This window comes from Oncorhynchus gorbuscha, linkage group LG07, assembly GCF_021184085.1.
Source record: "Oncorhynchus gorbuscha isolate QuinsamMale2020 ecotype Even-year linkage group LG07, OgorEven_v1.0, whole genome shotgun sequence".
NCBI classification, from domain to species: Eukaryota; Metazoa; Chordata; class Actinopteri; order Salmoniformes; family Salmonidae; genus Oncorhynchus; species Oncorhynchus gorbuscha.
The window spans coordinates 24859708-24878394 of record NC_060179.1 but is presented as its reverse complement, the minus strand read 5'-3'; the positions used below and the strand labels follow the sequence as shown (position 1 = coordinate 24878394).

At 45.4% G+C, this 18687-nt stretch overlaps 1 protein-coding gene across 2 annotated transcripts in view; it reads left to right on the top strand.

Moving 5' to 3' along the window:
• The window catches only part of si:dkey-225n22.4 (collagen alpha-1(XXI) chain), a 62680-nt gene that overhangs the window by 23118 nt on the left and 20875 nt on the right, over positions 1-18687 (top strand). For both annotated transcript variants that reach the window (XM_046355903.1, XM_046355902.1), the window contains exons 7-17: positions 916-1092; positions 1400-1477; positions 1685-1696; positions 1782-1871; positions 2388-2441; positions 2690-2743; positions 3154-3207; positions 3312-3365; positions 3760-3813; positions 3931-3984; positions 5976-6029. In XM_046355903.1, the coding sequence (XP_046211859.1) occupies positions 916-1092; positions 1400-1477; positions 1685-1696; positions 1782-1871; positions 2388-2441; positions 2690-2743; positions 3154-3207; positions 3312-3365; positions 3760-3813; positions 3931-3984; positions 5976-6029 (735 nt within the window). The remainder of the gene's footprint in view (positions 1-915; positions 1093-1399; positions 1478-1684; positions 1697-1781; positions 1872-2387; positions 2442-2689; positions 2744-3153; positions 3208-3311; positions 3366-3759; positions 3814-3930; positions 3985-5975; positions 6030-18687) is intronic.

Below are 18687 nucleotides of genomic sequence, written 5' to 3'. Positions count from 1 at the left end.
CATTTTTGTATACATGTATACATATTTGCACATGAACAACGTAGACCTCTACTACTGTCATAGCCAGAATGGAACATGTTTTTTTAAAGAGCGTACTGTATACCACACACAGGAGGTTGGTGACACCTTAATTGGGGGGAACGGGCTCGTGGTAATGACAGCGGAATGGTATCAAACACATGGTTTCCAGGTGTTTGATGCCATTCCATTTTCTCCGTTCCAGCCATTATTATGAACCTCGCTCTCCTCTCAGTAGTCTCCACTGATACCACAGTATACTGAAAACACTATATCAGACTTTTCAAAGCCAGGACTTTTTCTTGGTCAGGTGACATTATCAGGAAAACACACCGGATCCTAACTGTGATCTTGTACAGAGGTGATGGTAGGCATGCATTCTGCTGGCGTCGGAATGTAGTCTGTCAATGATCATGAACATGACCCTCCTATTTCTGATACTTTTAATGGACTGAATTGCAGTTTAGACTCCAACACGTTCTCCACTCAGAACAACATGCAAAGTTAATTCATGTGGATGCCATGTCTAAAGACCCTTTGGCAGCTTTGTGTTCAAAGAGAGCGTGCCACGGAAAAGCGGGATAGTGCCATAAGTACCTCCATGGCACTGCTCACCACTCTGACTGGCAGCATTGACAACCTGTCTAGAAGCTTGGGTGCCACAAGTACTCCCACTCCTAGATGTAGCTGTTATAACTAAGAGTACACTTTAACATTTACACTGGCAATGTGGACACATATGTTCAGTTTCATGGCCACTAGTGAGAAACGTGATTTAGGCCCACAATTTGTGGTATGGATGCAACCGCAAGTGAATTAGAGGCCTATGGTATTATGGCGGTCACATCCATGTCACTATCGTTCTGATTGACCCTTTTGTGCCACCATCCATTACAGAGTTTCTTTGATGAAGACTGGCACCAGCTGAAGCTGCTCGTGAGGCCCCGGCAAGTAACCGGTTTCCTGGACGATGAGGAGATCCAGGAAGTGGCGCTACTGGAGCCGGTGGAGCCAATCTACATCAACGGCAAGACGCAGGTCGCCAAGAAGTTTGGGGCGGAGACCACAGTCCCTGTGAGTAGAAGGAACAGTGTTTGTTCTACGGCAAATTGGCAAGGGATGTGACTATAGGCTTACTACTGCTCCAGTATAATTACTTAGGTTGGCACTGTATATTTACTGGGGCCTTACGTGGGGCGTGCACGGCTCTCACAACGCATTTGACGAAAGCATTTAGCAGATGTGGTTTTCTATGTTGGACTAAAGTGAAATAGGACCATTGCATTTGGATGAACAATGGGTGAAATTGTTGTTTAGTCTCTTTCAGAATTTCAGTGTTGCCTGACTTGTTTTCCTTTCTTTTTTTAACTGCCTTTTTAAGGTGGAGATACAGAAACTGCGCCTTTATTGTGACCCTCATCAAAGCGAGAGAGAGACAGCCTGTGAAATCTACTCTGTGGTGAGGCACACATTACAATGTGGGGAAAATCTGTTCATTTCCCCAACTACTCTCAACTCCTTACTTATTTAATGTTATTATGACCGACGGAGAAAATGTAATAGCATCTCGACAAAGAAGTTGTAAAGTGCAGTTTGAAGTGCAATTTACATAAACTGGGTATAAGGGTATAGTGATATATATTTTTATCTCTTTTTTCTTTCACAGGATGATGAGAGGGTGAGTGAGGACTTGTTGTCTCTGCTCTTTTTAACCATTTAGTGTCTGCATTAGAGTGTCACACTTCAGTGTGTATCTGTCCCAGTGTCCCCTGGATCGTGAGCCCACAGTGGAGGAAGTGGAGTGTGACTGTGCTAATGGCAGCCCAGGACCACCTGGCCCTCCTGGACCTATGGTACAGTACAGCATCACTCACTCTGGGGGTTACCCTCTCCCACACACATACAATATACCAAGACACACACTCTCTCTGCCCCTCTCTCCATCTCATTCTGTCTGTCTGCTTCCTGGGCTTCGTTGTAAAAGAAAATGACATCTGATAGATTGGTTAGTCTCCTCCCCTCAGGTAGCTTTTGACACCAGAGCTTAAAACGTTTCAGTTATCAGCGACAGGCACTGCAACTGCATCCTGTGTGATTTATTACATTGGGTCCATTCTAGAAGTGTGTCGGCAGGAATCACTGTCGATCATTAATCATTAGACGGGGCCATCCGTTATTACTGCAGTATTTATTTGGACAATCTTTCATTCAAAACAATACAAGTTAGAAAAGAAAGGGAGAAATCACTCCAACAATGTTTTTTTCTGATCCTCCTGAGTATATCCCACTTGCGTAGCATGATCAATCACGCATTCACATTTGTTGTGGAGCCCGTAAAGATTTTAATGCCATTGTGACTGGCTGTACAGGGTCTCCGAGGCGAGATAGGAAGAGCAGGACCACCAGGCCCTGACGGTAAGCCTGTGAGTACACATCAACCAACGTCTCATATCTTCTTTATATTGCCTGAAAACAACAGTACCCATCTCCCATCACACCTACCTCCCACAGATGTTGGGAGAAGTTTTGGGGGACTTTTGGACCTGTCATTTGACATCACGGAACAGAGAATCACAGATAGCCTTCCCACTTAGGCAACACATTATACACTACATTATACTGACCCTGTGATTGCTTGTTTTCCTCCATGCCTGCCTTGTGTTTTGTCTAGGGAACCCAGGGTGAGCCTGGTGGGTCTGGAGAACCTGGGTTTCCTGGCGAGACGGTGAGCATTTCTTGAGTGTCTAAAACTGCTAACTGTAACACTTGTAACACTCAGGAATAATGTATTTTTAAATATGAATAGTACTGTTTTTTTAATCAAACCGTTACGGTTGTTATGCTAACAGTTAGCATATCCATTCAGTTTAATGTGGTCCGTGCAGGAATCAAACCCACCACAATAGTAGCCAGTATTACCAAAACCATTGCAGCCACCACTGTTCTGAAAGCTCTGAGGAAAGCCCAGAGACTGACACCTAAAATATGATGCTAGGAAGAGCAGCGTGCGACTGTCTCTTTTATTAGCAACCGCTGCAGTGCCATTAATATATGTTTAATAGCATGATACATCTATTAAATCCAAGAGACATACAATAGAAGTGTTTGTTTCTTATTTATTCCTGACCCACACAGGGTGAATTGGGCCAACTAGGACCCAGCGGGGCTCCAGGTCTGACAGGTGGCAAAGTAAGCTCCTCCTCCTCTGTGTAGATGTGCATGACTTGGATTTATATATTAGGGTTTGAGTTTTGCATAACACTCTAACATGCTCCAACTTTGTGTCCATGAAGGGCGAGAGAGGGGATCCAGGACTGCCGGGGAAACCGGGCCCGCCAGGACCAAAGGTGAGACTCCCAACCCGACTTTCACCCACTGTGCCAGGGGACGAGAGGAGCCAACCGGCCCACACCACCACCACAGCCCTGTCTGAACCACCACAATGGTGCTCTGTATACCAGTCTTGTTCTGTCTGTTCTGGACTAGTGTTTTAAGAGGGTTTAAATAGATGGTCAGGTTCAATGGAAACAACACAGTCTAACTGCGTTGAAGTGCAGGCCCTTTGAGACCAGATGGGGAGGAAATGGAGGGATTTATTTTCACATGTAGCATATCAAAACCTTCAGAAAATGGGCAGAGCAAAAAAAGTCAACACTGTAATACACTACAGATGCCAAGAGTAGTTACATTTTTCATCAATGCCTCACTGTGCGTTGTTAAATATTGTCTTTTGTATTCAAGGGTCCTGCCACCTCACAATTAAACCTGGGCTCTGTTGGAATTCCAGGGAAAAAGGTAAGGGAGGAAGAGTTTGGGCCTGGGTCTGCAGACCTTTTCATAACAATAGATCTATAATGGTTCATGAACCGAAACTTTGCCTGTAACAACATGTCTTCTCCATTGTCCATATAGGGACTTCCGGGTGAGAGGGGACAAACCGGACCTCCGGGTGAGATTGGACCAATGGTACGTTCTGGTTTTGACTCTTTGTTTATCTATGATCATCATCTGACCAATATGGTCGGGAACCTGGCTTCTTAGTTAGATCTTGTTTAAAGCTCCCATGTCTACATAGCTGCTGATAAAATAGTATGTGTTGCCTGCTTCTACACCCTAGACGATTACAATGATTCTTATTTAAGTCCTTCACAAACAAATTCAAACCTTCAACTCAATCCCCATTACTAACAGGGTAATGCTCAATGCTAAGATGCTCAAACTGACAGAACTAATAACTACCATGCACTGCATGAATAAATAAAATAAAATAAAATTGTATTGGTCACATACACATGTTTAGCAGATGTTATTGCGGGTGTAGGAAAATGCTTGTGTTTTCAGCTCCAACAGTGCAGTAATATCTAACAAGTAATATCTAACAATTTCACAATACACACACATCTAAAGTAAAAGGAATGGAATGGAATTAAGAATATATAAATATTTGGATGAGCAATGTCGGAGCAGCATAGACTGAAATACAATAGAATAGAAAGCAGTATATACATATGAGATGAGTAATGCAAAATATGTAAACATTGTTAAAGTGATTAGTGTTCCATTATTAAAGTGGCCAGTGATTTCAAGTCTATGTATATAGGGCAGCAGCCTCTAAAGTGCTAGTGATGGCTATTTAACATTCTGATGATCTTGAGATAGAAGCTGATTTTCAGTCTCTCGGTCTCAGCTTTGATGCACCTGTACTGACCTCGCCTTCTGGATGATAGCGGGGTGAACAGGCAGTGGCTCGGGTAGTTGTCCTTGATGATCTTTTTAGCCTTCCTGTGACATCCGGTGCTGTAGGTGTCCTGTAGGGCAGGGAGTTTGCCCCCGATGATGCGTTGGGCAGACCGCACAACCCTATGGAGAGCCCTGCAGTTGTGGGCGGTGCAGTTGCTGTACCAGGCGGTGATACAGGCTGACAGGATGCTCTCAATTGTGCATCTGTAAAAGTTTGAGGCTTTTAGGTGCCAAGCAAAATTTCTTCAGCCTCCTGTGGTTGACGAGGCGCTGTTGCACCTTCTTCACCACACAGTCTGTGTGGGTGGACCATTTCAGTTTGTCAGTGATGTGTACACCGAGGAACTTGAAGCTTTCCACCTTCTCCACTGCGGTCCCGTCGATGTGGATAGTGGGGTGCTCCCTCTGCTGTGTCCTGAAGTCTATGATCAGCTCCTTTGTTTTGTTGACGTTGGATGAGAGGTTATTTTTCTGGCATCACACTCCCAGGGGCCTCATCTCCTCCCTGTAGGCTGTCTAGTCTTTGTTGGTAATCAAGCCTACTACTGTTGTGTTGTCTGCAAACGTGATGATTGAGTTGGAGGCGTGTGTGGCCACACAGTCATGGATGAACAGGGTGTTCAGGAGGGGGCTGAGCACGTATCCTTGTGGGGCCCCTGCATTGAGGATCAGCGAAGTGAATATGTCTGTAAACACTCCAGCCAGCTGGTCTGAGTATGCTCTGAGGACGTGGATAGGGATGCCGTCTCATCCGGCAGCCTTGCGAGGGTTAACGCGGTTAAATGTCTTACGTCGGCTACGGAGAATGAGAGCCCACAGTCTTTGGTAGCTGGTCGGTTTGGTAGCTGGTCGGACAGTACATTTCTGTACTTCTAATTCTCTCTCACTGCAGTGGTTCTGAGATGCACCTGACTGCATAACCCACAGCAGGTCTTTGACTCTGAAACCGTTTTGATTCCCAGGCTAGCCGTTCTTACCTTCACAGTGGAGACACCACAGTTCTTTTGTAATTCTCTCAGATATGGGAGAAAGTGTAGGTTACAGCAGAGTGGGTTTGCTGCTTCCTCAGTCCTCTCTGTATGTCTATACACCAGACAGCCTGTTTGAAGTGGGAGTGGAGGGGCTAATTTCTGTAATTGTGTTTGATTTGGGACGTGAAGAGGGGGAATTTGGTATTGACCTGTTCTGCTCCGTTTCTTCTTTTATTTTCCTTACAGGGGGGACCAGGAGTGCAGGGCAAAGATGGAAGGATTGGGCCGGTGGGACCAAAGGTGATTCCTATCCTCTACTTCCTGCTCCATTAACAATGGGCGGATCTTAACTTGATTTTTGTTTATAGAGGCATAGGCAGTAATGAAAGGAAGCAAGACTCATTCTGTTTCTCGTTAGTTAACAGTGTAGTTCCTGTGTCATTACATGAAACAACATACTATCCACGCAACTACATTCACTACATGGTGCTTTTTCTATGATGTACCGTGTGAAAATATGAGGTACAGTAGGATCATATAGGATAATGTGCTCTGCACCAGATGCCAAGTGAATCATATTCTAATGCCTTCTTTGGCCTTAGATGGATGGATGGGAATGGTGCTACTTTGATTGAAATTCAATCCCATCAAGCCTCTCTTGGCATCATTTGATTCAATTAAGCGAAGGACACAGGATTGACCACATCTGAAGTACGTCAAGTTGTGAAATAAGTTAAATACAACACTGTGAACTTGCAAACAAGAAAGCATGAAGGCTCGCTGTGGAGATTCACTTTCGACCATTCTAGGAAACAAAGTTATGTGCATGTTATACCAATTGAATTCCAGCCACAAAGCAATTTGGCAGTTTTCCTGTTATTATAATGCAATTGCGACCCAAGAAACACTGTAATTCCAACATGCCCATCGGTCTGTGTGTGGGTTGAGCACTGCCTCAGTAATAACAAAAGGTTGTGTTCACACTTTGAGTTTCTAATGTGAACCACATGTCGGGTGCTATTGCACAGTTCCATTGACACAAAACAGAATTGCAGTCCGGTCATATTGTTAAACATGTCCTATTAGACCCAAATGAGGCCTTTCATTAGAACTAAAGGACCAGAACACAGTGGTTAAAGACCCATGTCAGGGATGTGTTTCATCCTGAAAAGCACCTTGAAAAGTGAGTGAGGGATTTGTAACCAACAAGCTAGAAGCCTGTGATTGCCCTGGTCCTGGGGCCAAGCTAGAAGCCTGTGATTGCCCTGGTCCTGGGGCCAAGCTAGAAACCTGTGATTGCCCTGGTCCTGGGGCCAAGCTAGAAGCCTGTCATTGCCCTGGTCCTGGGACCAAGCTAGAAGCCTGTGATGGTCCTGGGACCAAGCTAGAAGCCTGTGATTTCCCTGGTCCTGGGACCAAGCTAGAAGCCTGTGATTTCCCTGGTCCTGGGACCAAGCTAGAAGCCTGTGATTGCCCTGGTCCTGGGACCAAGCTAGAAGCCTGTGATTGCCCTGGTCCTGGGACCATGCTAGACGCCTGTGATTTCCCTGGTCCTGGGACCAAGCTAGAAGCCTGTGATTGCCCTGGTCCTGGGACCAAGCGAACGTTCACTAGTGGCATTTTCTCAGATACTGCAAGAAAAATAAATAAAGTGCATTTCACTTGATACTGTTGCAGGGACCATTGCACAGCCTAATGATTTACAGGAATCAGTCCATCTGTATATACAGACGGACAGAAAGGGCTATTCTCATACAGTTGACTCCAACATGGAAATTCAAATCTGTTTATTGGGTTAGTGACTCCTAACAAAGATTGTGTTTGGATGGAAAAGTCAGAAAGAGTGTTTTCCCCTCTACCTTTCAGCCCATTGTAATAGTTGGTCAAATGAATGAATCACAAGGCAGTGCAGACTCAGTGAGACACATCTACGTAATGTTATTTGTGCTACCGGATCTTATACAGTTTGTTTTCTAATGAAAGAGAGAGACATTGTTGAACTGGGTTGTACAGATTGATTAATTCACTTGTTGTACAGATTCATTCACTTCAACCCATCTGGACACAATCAGTGCACAATCTTGACTTGCAGTAAGTCATCACATTGAAATGATGATTTAGTGATCCTGGAAGTCAGTGTAATTATGTATAACTGTGTGTGTGATTATTTAATTTTTGTGACACATGTTGGAGAACTATTGTAACAAACCAATGGCGTGATTCAATCAGTTAGTGTTGCTTTACACTGAGATCCACTGGTGAATTTGAAACACTGATGGTGCGTATAGAATAGTGTGTGTGTGTGTGTCTTTCCAGTCTCAGGCAGTTTGAATGAGACATGCACTCACCCCCATTGACAGTTCAGGTGGCTTGGGTCCTGGGTCCTGTCATGGGGTGTTTCACATTACTGGCAGAGGGCCACCCCCCCACTCAGCACCCAGTCCATGCCAAGCTATAGGCCTGTACCTGTACTATACTCACAACCTCCTGTTAACAACATGTCTAGCTGCTGCACTGTAACACACTGCATGCCTGTGAGGTCATGGCTTTACCATTAGCCTGGCTGTTGCCCAAACACCTGCTTGCTCACTGACAGAATGTAAATGAATGTATAAAGTCAATATCCATGTGTATATCAAGTATAAATGCTACCATTATTAGACTTTTATTTGTGAGTTTATGTTTTTAAGAATCTCCATGGGTTAGTTTTCATTTTACTATTAGCAAATCTATCTTTTCTGCTGACATTAGGAATTATACCCAATACTGAAATTGTACTATAATTATACCCACAGGAGGGAAGTGAAATCAATCACCACAAACATCTCATGAATGGGATATATCCACGAGTCTGCTTGGGTTGCATTGTGTGATATGTTTCATGGTGGCTGGCTCGTTCTCAAGGTTTTTGCAGGACAAGGTGAAATATTTTCACTCCAACCATTTCTCCAGTGGACTCACAAACCTAGCAAAATATTTGCTCTGGGAGCACACATTAAGAGTGTGTTTGCTGTGTGTTACACTGTGTTGTGGGTAAAAACAAGACCATTTTCTTCTCTGCAGTCGAAATATACCAAGTTGGGTGAGTTAGCAGCACGGTATCCTGGGCAGGGTGTGTATTGATTTTGGTTATGGTGTGATTATCACTGAGCTAAGGGACAGAAGAGACACTGACAGGGCCAGGTGAGATCCCGGGACACTGGTGCCACAGCATTGGAGCATCACACAAGCAAACTTGACTGGGCAACCTATTGTTATGCCTAATTCCATAGCATCTAGATGGCAGGCAATTGTTGTAGGGTACCTAGGCTTTGGTGAAGGATGTTAGTCTTCAACCGGTAGCAAAACTTAACCTATGCCAATGTGACGACTTGGTATTGAACGCAAGTGGTCTTTGTGCTTTAACATCGTGTTAACCCTATGAGCTAAAGCCTCTGCTTCCCATCTGGGAGTTAAAACAAGCCCTCAGGCAAGGTTACTAATTGGACAATCATGGTACACTGAACTACCTCCGCTACTCCAACATACCTCAGGAGGAAAACGGTAGAAGACATTCAAGACTTTGGCTTTGTTTTTACTATCTTCTCCTTTTTATTGGAGATTTCCGCTAGAACAATGTTTACAGAGGGCACCTCTAGACCTAGCTTCAGCAGACGTATATCTTCCCCTTATCGACCAGGATGGCAGATTTACTCCCTCTTTTGTCCCATCCCTTCTCAGGTTAGGGTCTCTGAATTCCAACAAACAGTTTAGCCTGCTCTATGGAAGTGCCATAGCCTAGGTACCAGTATGTTTAGCTAACATTCCACTCCTTGTACGCCATGTCACAGAGGCAAAATGGACCCCACAAATCCGATGGGGCACAGCTATAGGCCAACTTCATAAAATTGCTAGGTGGCTAGTAGTATTACAGAGAAATAACAACAAAAAATGACTGTACCCAGAATAAATGTGCCCTGCATCTCTCATCTCTAAATTATGACAGTTGGCAGACCCAAAATATCTTAGGGCCTGAAACAAAAGCACAAAATAAATTCTATGTATTATCATTATCATTTAGTAGAAGTAGTTTCTCTGTCTAGTTTACTGGTTTAGAAGCCTCCAGGAAAGTTGGTCTGAGATTAAAAAACTATACAATAACAGAAGTGTTTAAATATAATGCAATTTTTTTTTGCCCTAGGAAAACACATGCACACATACACGAGCATGCACACACACACACACACACACACACACACACACACACACACACACACACACACACACACACACACACACACACACACACACACACACACACACACACACACACACACACACACACACACACACACACACACACACACACACACACACACACACACACACACACACACACACACACACACACACACACAATTAGACAAGCACATTTTAATCTCGACACTATCCACACTTTCACAGACATATAAAACTCAAATTTGTTGTAAATATCGTTGATTTACACAGAGTTGTCCTTTAAACAATACTGAAACCCGGGCTGCCTATTCCAATTAATGTCAATGAGGCCTATACTATAGACTTATACGACTTTACAGAAGTATAGACCAGGGCAATGGGCAATTCCTCCCACAAAAACATTTTCATAGTTGGGGATAAAATATACGATTACACTATCCCTGGTCTAATTTCAACAATGTCTTATTGAGGCCCTCATGTTGAAGCCATTGAGCATGTTTTTCTTGTACTTGTATGCATGCTCAATGCATACATTATCAAAAAGGCAGACTTGAGTATTTCATGAAGGATTGTCTGTCTGTGTGCACATATTGGATGAATCTGTTTGGGTCCTTCAGGGATACTTCAGGATTTTGGCAATGAATCCCTTTATCTACTTCCCCAGAGACGAATGAACTTGTGGTTACCATTTTTATGTCTCTGCATGCAGTTTGAAGGAAGTTGCTAACTAGCTTTATCGAAATTGCTAACTAGTGTTAGTACAATGACTGGAGGTTTATGGTAACTGCTAGCATGCTCGTTAGCATTGGCTCGCAGAACTACAGTACCTCTAACTTCCTTCATACTGGATGCAGAGACATAAAAATGGTATCCATGAGTTTATCTCACTTGGGGGAAGTAGATAAAGGGCTTCATTACCCTAAATCCTGAGGTATCCCTTTAACCAGGGAATTAATCTGTTACGGTCTTTAACCAGGGGATGTGTAGTGTAGCAGATGGGTAATACATGTGTATATGTCTACTCTCAGCACCACACACACACACACACACACACACACAACACACACACACACACACACACACACACACACACACACACACACACACACACACACACACACACACACACACACACACACACACACACACACACACACACACACACACACACACACTGGCTAAAGCCCCAACATCAAAGATTCCTTCCCCCGCTGCTTCAGTAGCCCACACGTACAATAACAGGACCCAAGATTTCATCCTTGAATTAAACAAGTTGGCAGAATGTAAGCCACGCTGTAGCCCACTCTGTTTTAGGCTAAGCCTCCCAACAGGACTAGTGCAATTTAGATTAGCACTCGAGGAAGCTCAGTAACACTACAATGGGATTCTGACGTCATTCAGGAAAAGGTGCCTCAAATGAAACTCCCGTGTTCATTGTTGCTAGCTGAAGGAGGACATTCTATGAGCATTGCTTTGAATGCATTTACAGATGCTTATGTATCTATGAGGTTGTTGTGTGGAACCACAAGCTCTTACTAATACTATTGGCAGACAATGGAGGGCATTATATCTATAAGTGGATGGCCTATATATAATGGTTGGTGGTTGTCTAACCTAGCTAACTTCGGATGACTGCACTAACTGTACGCCACTCTGGATAAGTGTCTGCTAATTGACTCAAACGTAAATGTTATAGAAAATGTTACCGCATGATACCTCAACAAAACTGAGGGTGTTAATTACTTTGGCAATATGACACACAGAGTCCCTAAAAACAGGCTTGTAATTTGGTAACTCCCCATGTTACTCCGTTGTTGAGATTCCAGTTGCATATCGCAATACATATCTGCTGAATGTAATTTGGTAACTCCCCATGTTACTCCGTTGTTGAGATTCCAGTTGCATATCGCAATAAATATCTGCTGAATGTAATTTGGTAACTCCCCATGTTACTCCGTTGTTGAGATTCCAGTTGCATATCGCAATAAATATCTGCTGAATGTAATTTGGTAACTCCCTGTCATGTTTGTCATTTATTATCATGTCTTGTCCCTGTGCTCCCCATTCTGTTCGTTTCCCTCTGCTGGTCTTATTGGGTTCTTTCCCTCTTTCTATCTCTCTCTCTCCCCCTCCCCCTCTCACTCTCTCGCTCTCTCTTCTCTCTATCGTTCCGTTCCTGCTCCCAGCTGTTCCTATTCCCCTAATCATCATTTAGTCTTCCCACACCTGTTCCCGATCCTTTCCCCTGATTAGAGTCCCTATTTATTCCTTTGTGTTCCGTTCCTGTCCCGTCGGTTCCTTGTTTAGTATTCACCATGCTGTGATTGCGTTTCGCCCTGTCCTGTCGTGTTTTTGCTGTGATTGTGTATCGCCCTGTCCTGTCGTGTTTTTTGCCTTCATCAGATGCTGCGTGTGAGCAGGTGTCTCTGTCAACTACGGCCTGCGCCTACCCGAAGCGACCTGCAGTCTGTGGCCGCTTCTCCAGTTATTTCCCCTCTACAGACTAGAGGATTTCTGTTATTCCCTGTTTGGACTTAATTAAACTCTGTTTCTGTTAAGTCGCTTTTGGGTCCTCTTTCACCTGCATGACAGAAGGAACCGACCAAGGAATGGACCCAGCGACTTCAGACGCTCGTTACACTGCCGTCAAGATCCAAGGAGCCATGCTCGGCAGACACGAGCAGGAATTGTCTGCTGCTCGCCATGCCGTGGAGAACCTGGCCGCTCAGGTTTCCGACCTCTCTGGACAGTTCCAGAGTCTACGTCTCGTGCCACCTGTTACTTCCTGGCCTGCCGAGCCTCCAGAACCTAGGGTTAATAACCCACCTTGCTACTCCGGGCAGCCCACTGAGTGCCGCTCCTTTCTCACGCAGTGTGAGATTGTGTTCTCTCTCCAACCCAACACATACTCTAGAGAGAGCTCGGGTTGCTTACGTCATTTCACTCCTTACTGGCCGGGCTCGAGAATGGGGCACAGCTATCTGGGAGGCAAGGGCTGATTGCTCTAACAAGTTCCAGAACTTTAAAGAGGAGATGATTCGGGTTTTTGACCGTTCAGTTTTTGGTAGGGAGGCTTCTAGGGCCCTGGCTTCCTTATGCCAAGGTGAACGGTCCATAACGGATTATTCTATTGAGTTTCGCACTCTTGCTGCCTCTAGTGAGTGGAACGAGCCGGCGCTGCTCGCTCGTTTTCTGGAGGGACTCCACGCAGTGGTTAAGGATGAGATTCTCTCCCGGGAGGTTCCTTCAGATGTGGACTCTTTGATTGCTCTCGCCATCCGCATAGAACGACGGGTAGATCTTCGTCACCGGGCTCGTGGAAGAGAGCTCGCATCAACGGTGTTTCCCTGTTCCGCATCGCAACCATCTCCCTCCTCTGGCTTTGAGACTGAGCCCATGCAGCTGGGAGGGATTCGCATCTCGACTAAGGAGAGACGGAGGATCACCAACCGCCTGTGCCTCTATTGCGGAGTTGCTGGACATTTTGTTAATTCATGTCCAGTAAGAGGCCAGAGCCCATCAGTAAGCGGAGGGCTACTGGTGAGCGCTACTACTCAGGTCTCTTCATCTAGATCTTGTACTACTATGTCGGTCCATCTACGCTGGACCGGTTCGGGTGCTACATGCAGTGCATTGATTGACTCTGGGGCTGAGGGTTGTTTCATGGACGAAGCATGGGTTCGGAAACATAACATTCCTTTCAGACCGTTAGACAAGCCTACGCCCATGTTTGCCTTAGATGGTAGTCATCTTCCCAGTATCAAATTTGAGACACTACCTTTAACTCTCACAGTATCTGGTAACCACAGTGAGACTATTTCTTTTTTGATTTTCCGTTCACCGTTTACACCTGTTGTTTTGGGTCATCCCTGGCTAGTATGTCATAATCCTTCTATTAATTGGTCTAGTAATTCTATCCTATCCTGGAACGTTTCTTGTCATGTGAAGTGTTTAATGTCTGCCATCCCTCCCGTTTCTTCTGTCCCTACTTCTCAGGAGGAACCTGGCGATTTGACAGGAGTGCCGGAGGAATATCATGATCTGCGCACGGTCTTCAGTCGGTCCCGAGCCAACTCCCTTCCTCCTCACCGGTCGTATGATTGTAGTATTGATCTCCTTCCGGGGACCACTCCTCCTCGAGGTAGACTATACTCTCTGTCGGCTCCCGAACGTAAGGCTCTCGAGGATTATTTGTCTGTGTCTCTTGACGCCGGTACCATAGTGCCTTCTTCTTCTCCGGCCGGGCGGGGTTCTTTTTGTTAAGAAGAAGGACGGTACTCTGCGCCCCTGCGTGGATTATCGAGGGCTGAATGACATAACGGTTAAGAATCGTTATCCGCTTCCCCTTATGTCATCAGCCTTCGAGATTCTGCAGGGAGCCAGGTGCTTTACTAAGTTGGACCTTCGTAACGCTTACCATCTCGTGCGCATCAGAGAGGGGGACGAGTGGAAAACGGCGTTTAACACTCCGTTAGGGCATTTTGAGTACCGGGTTCTGCCGTTCGGTCTCGCCAATGCGCCAGCTGTTTTTCAGGCATTAGTTAATGATGTTCTGAGAGACATGCTGAACATCTTTGTTTTTGTCTATCTTGACGATATCCTGATTTTTTCTCCGTCACTCGAGATTCATGTTCAGCACGTTCGACGTGTTCTACAGCGCCTTTTAGAGAATTGTCTCTACGTAAAGGCTGAGAAGTGCTCTTTTCATGTCTCCTCCGTTACTTTTCTCGGTTCCGTTATTTCCGCTGAAGGCATTCAGATGGATTCCGCTAAGGTCCAAGCTGTCAGTGATTGGCCCGTTCCAAGGTCACGTGTCGAGTTGCAGCGCTTTTAGGTTTCGCTAATTTCTATCGGCGTTTCATTCGTAATTTCGGTCAAGTTGCTGCTCCTCTCACAGCTCTTACTTCTGTCAAGACGTGTTTTAAGTGGTCCGGTTCCGCCCAGGGAGCTTTTGATCTTCTAAAAGAACGTTTTACGTCCGCTCCTATCCTCGTTACTCCTGACGTCACTAGACAATTCATTGTCGAGGTTGACGCTTCAGAGGTAGGCGTGGGAGCCATTCTATCCCAGCGCTTCCAGTCTGACGATAAGGTTCATCCTTGCGCTTATTTTTCTCATCGCCTGTCGCCATCTGAGCGCAACTATGATGTGGGTAACCGTGAACTGCTCGCCATCCGCTTAGCCCTAGGCGAATGGCGACAGTGGTTGGAGAGGGCGACCGTTCCTTTTGTCGTTTGGACAGACCATAAGAACCTTGAGTACATCCGTTCTGCCAAACGACTTAATGCCCGTCAAGCTCGTTGGGCGTTGTTTTTCGCTCGTTTCGAGTTTGTGATTTCTTACCGTCCGGGTAGCAAGAACACCAAGCCTGATGCCTTATCCCGTCTGTTTAGTTCTTCTGTGGCTTCTACTGATCCCGAGGGGATTCTTCCTTATGGGCGTGTTGTCGGGTTAACAGTCTGGGGAATTGAAAGACAGGTTAAGCAAGCACTCACGCACACTGCGTCGCCGCGCGCTTGTCCTAGTAACCTCCTTTTCGTTCCTGTTTCCACTCGTCTGGCTGTTCTTCAGTGGGCTCACTCTGCCAAGTTAGCTGGTCATCCCGGTGTTCGAGGCACTCTTGCGTCTATTCGCCAGCGCTTTTGGTGGCCGACTCAGGAGCGTGACACGCGCCGTTTCGTGGCTGCTTGTTCGGACTGCGCGCAGACTAAGTCGGGTAACTCTCCTCCTGCCGGTCGTCTCAGACCGCTCCCCATTCCTTCTCGACCATGGTCTCACATCGCCTTAGGCTTCACTACCGGTCTGCCTTTGTCTGCGGGGAAGACTGTGAGAGCCGCCAATAAACGCAGGATTAAGAGTCCAAGGTATTGTTGCGGCCAGAGAGTGTGGCTTTCCACTCGCAACCTTCCTCTTACGACAGCTTCTCGTAAGTTGACTCCGCGGTTCATTGGTCCGTTCCGTGTCTCCCAGGTCGTCAATCCTGTCGCTGTGCGACTGCTTCTTCCGCGACATCTTCGTCGCGTCCATCCTGTCTTCCATGTCTCCTGTGTTAAGCCCTTTCTTCGCACCCCGTTCGTCTTCCCTCCCCCTCCCGTCCTTGTCGAGAGCGCACCTATTTACAAGGTACATAAGATCATGGACATGCGTTCTCGGGGACGGGGTCACCAATACTTAGTGGATTGGGAGGGTTACGGTCCTGAGGAGAGGAGTTGGGTTCCGTCTCGGGACGTGCTGGACCGTTCACTCATCGATGATTTCCTCCGTTGCCGCCAGGATTCCTCCTCGAGTGCGCCAGGAGGCGCTCGGTGAGTGGGGGGGTACTGTCATGTTTGTCATTTATTATCATGTCTTGTCCCTGTGCTCCCCATTCTGTTCGTTTCCCTCTGCTGGTCTTATTGGGTTCTTTCCCTCTTTCTATCTCTCTCTCTCCCCCTCCCCCTCTCACTCTCTCGCTCTCTCTTCTCTCTATCGTTCCGTTCCTGCTCCCAGCTGTTCCTATTCCCCTAATCATCATTTAGTCTTCCCACACCTGTTCCCGATCCTTTCCCCTGATTAGAGTCCCTATTTATTCCTTTGTGTTCCGTTCCTGTCCCGTCGGTTCCTTGTTTAGTATTCACCATGCTGTGATTGCGTTTCGCCCTGTCCTGTCGTGTTTTTGCTGTGATTGTGTATCGCCCTGTCCTGTCGTGTTTTTTGCCTTCATCAGATGCTGCGTGTGAGCAGGTGTCTCTGTCAACTACGGCCTGCGCCTACCCGAAGCGACCTGCAGTCTGTGGCCGCTTCTCCAGTTATTTCCCCTCTACAGACTAGAGGATTTCTGTTATTCCCTGTTTGGATTTCTGTTATTCCCTGTTTCTGTTAAGTCGCTTTTGGGTCCTCTTTCACCTGCATGACACTCCCCATGTTACTCCGTTGTTGAGATTCCAGTTGCATATCGCAATAAATATCTGCTGAATGTAATTTGGCTTTTTAATTATAGGGTATTATCCCTAAGCATGATCTGTTTACATGCTTTTGATGATTTGTTAGTGTTAATGCCATACAATTACATATGGAACACGTGCATTATATATTCTTTGTGGTTGTTGCCCTATTCACGTAGAAGACTTGTGGAAGAGGTTCTGGAAGAAAGGAAATGCTTTTTTTTAAATCAGGAAATGTTTGTCTCATAACTATTGGCATACATACACAGCACTTTTCTAAAACGGAATACTCATCTCCCATTCTTGTTATCCACCTGCTTACTCAAAACTCTTTACCATTCCACAAATGGGCAACTAGTCTCAGTTTCCTGAACCTCTAGCAATTAGGAAAAAGTCCTGTAATGTGTGTAGCCGAGTGCTCCGGGGAGTGGTGCTGTCACTCCTAGTCCCAGCTTTAGTTGGTTTGTGTTGAGTGAAGTTGTCACACACCTACACTGGGATAGAAAGCGCTTTTTGTGTTGTTGCTCGGCGGTTGAGCGTCGAGACAACACATGCAGTTTCAGCTCTTACGATGTCTGTCCAGTCTCCGTACATACAGGCAACAGTAGGAGGCAGTGATTTTTGCCCATATAAACCACGTTCCAGGTCCAGTACGTCAAAAAAACCATGAAGGGGCTAGCTAGTCACTACACAGAGAGCCCTTTCTAATATCTTGTAATGCCACCCTAATATGATTGTGATGCAGCATTTAGCTGCCAAAATCAATGTTTGAGCCCTCATAATTAAAAGGCATTGACAAGCAGAAGCCTAATAATGGGAAGCTGGCTTCGTGCCGTAGCCACCACTGAACACACTGCACAGTCAAACAGTGTAGCTGCTTGGGATTACGAAAACAAACAGCAGGCTTCACGAGACAGACTTTCTGTAGGAACTTCTGGAATAATACCTTCCATCAATAACTGCGGTGCAAAGCAGTGTTTTACATCAGGGAGCTCAGGAAAACACAAACACAACTAGCAAATACGAACGGAAATTTCATCCTGATTTAATTGTAAATCAAGGCCCTCTGTGTGGGTTTTATTTTCCGGCTTAGCCATTTAAGTGCGGTGCTGTTTGAAGGGAGAGGAGAATGGGGAGTGTATTCAAGGTTATGACTTCAAAGTTTCTCACCCTTGCTAATGTATGCAACTTTTTAATGAGTACAGTCAATCTGGTTCCCTTCATTACTTTGGAGAGGATACAGAACAAGTCTATGGAGTTTATGCTGAAGGAAAAAACAACTTCCATTGAAAAGTACATATCAGTTACATCTACAGTGCTATATTTAGGCTTACTTTCTATGGAACTCACGTTCCCATTTCATATTTTCCCATTTTCCCATTTCATATTTTCCCATTTCCTGTGACTACTTTATATTTTACAACCAATTTGGACCTTTCTTTTCTGTTCTCTTGCTTCCAATTAAAATAGACTATATACAGGGTACTACTGTATGTTTGACATATGTGTGTGTAATTTGTGTCACATTGCATTTTTCCCAAGTGGCTGGCGCTTGTTGACAAATTGCTGGTTTGGAATGTTCTCTAATATTTTAGAACTGGTTGCGATCAGATAATATTCAGAAAACAACAATAAGTAAAATTGGCTCCCCAAGAAGGATACAAAATGGATACAACAAACCTATTCCAGATGCCCATTGTGCCAAAACAGAAGGTTGTGTTCATTTTCAGTTGTTTCATTTGTAAAACAGGGAGCACAGTAAGCTTAGTTTTTCAGAGCAACTGTATCCTCATTTGAACTGAATGGCAGTAAAACAT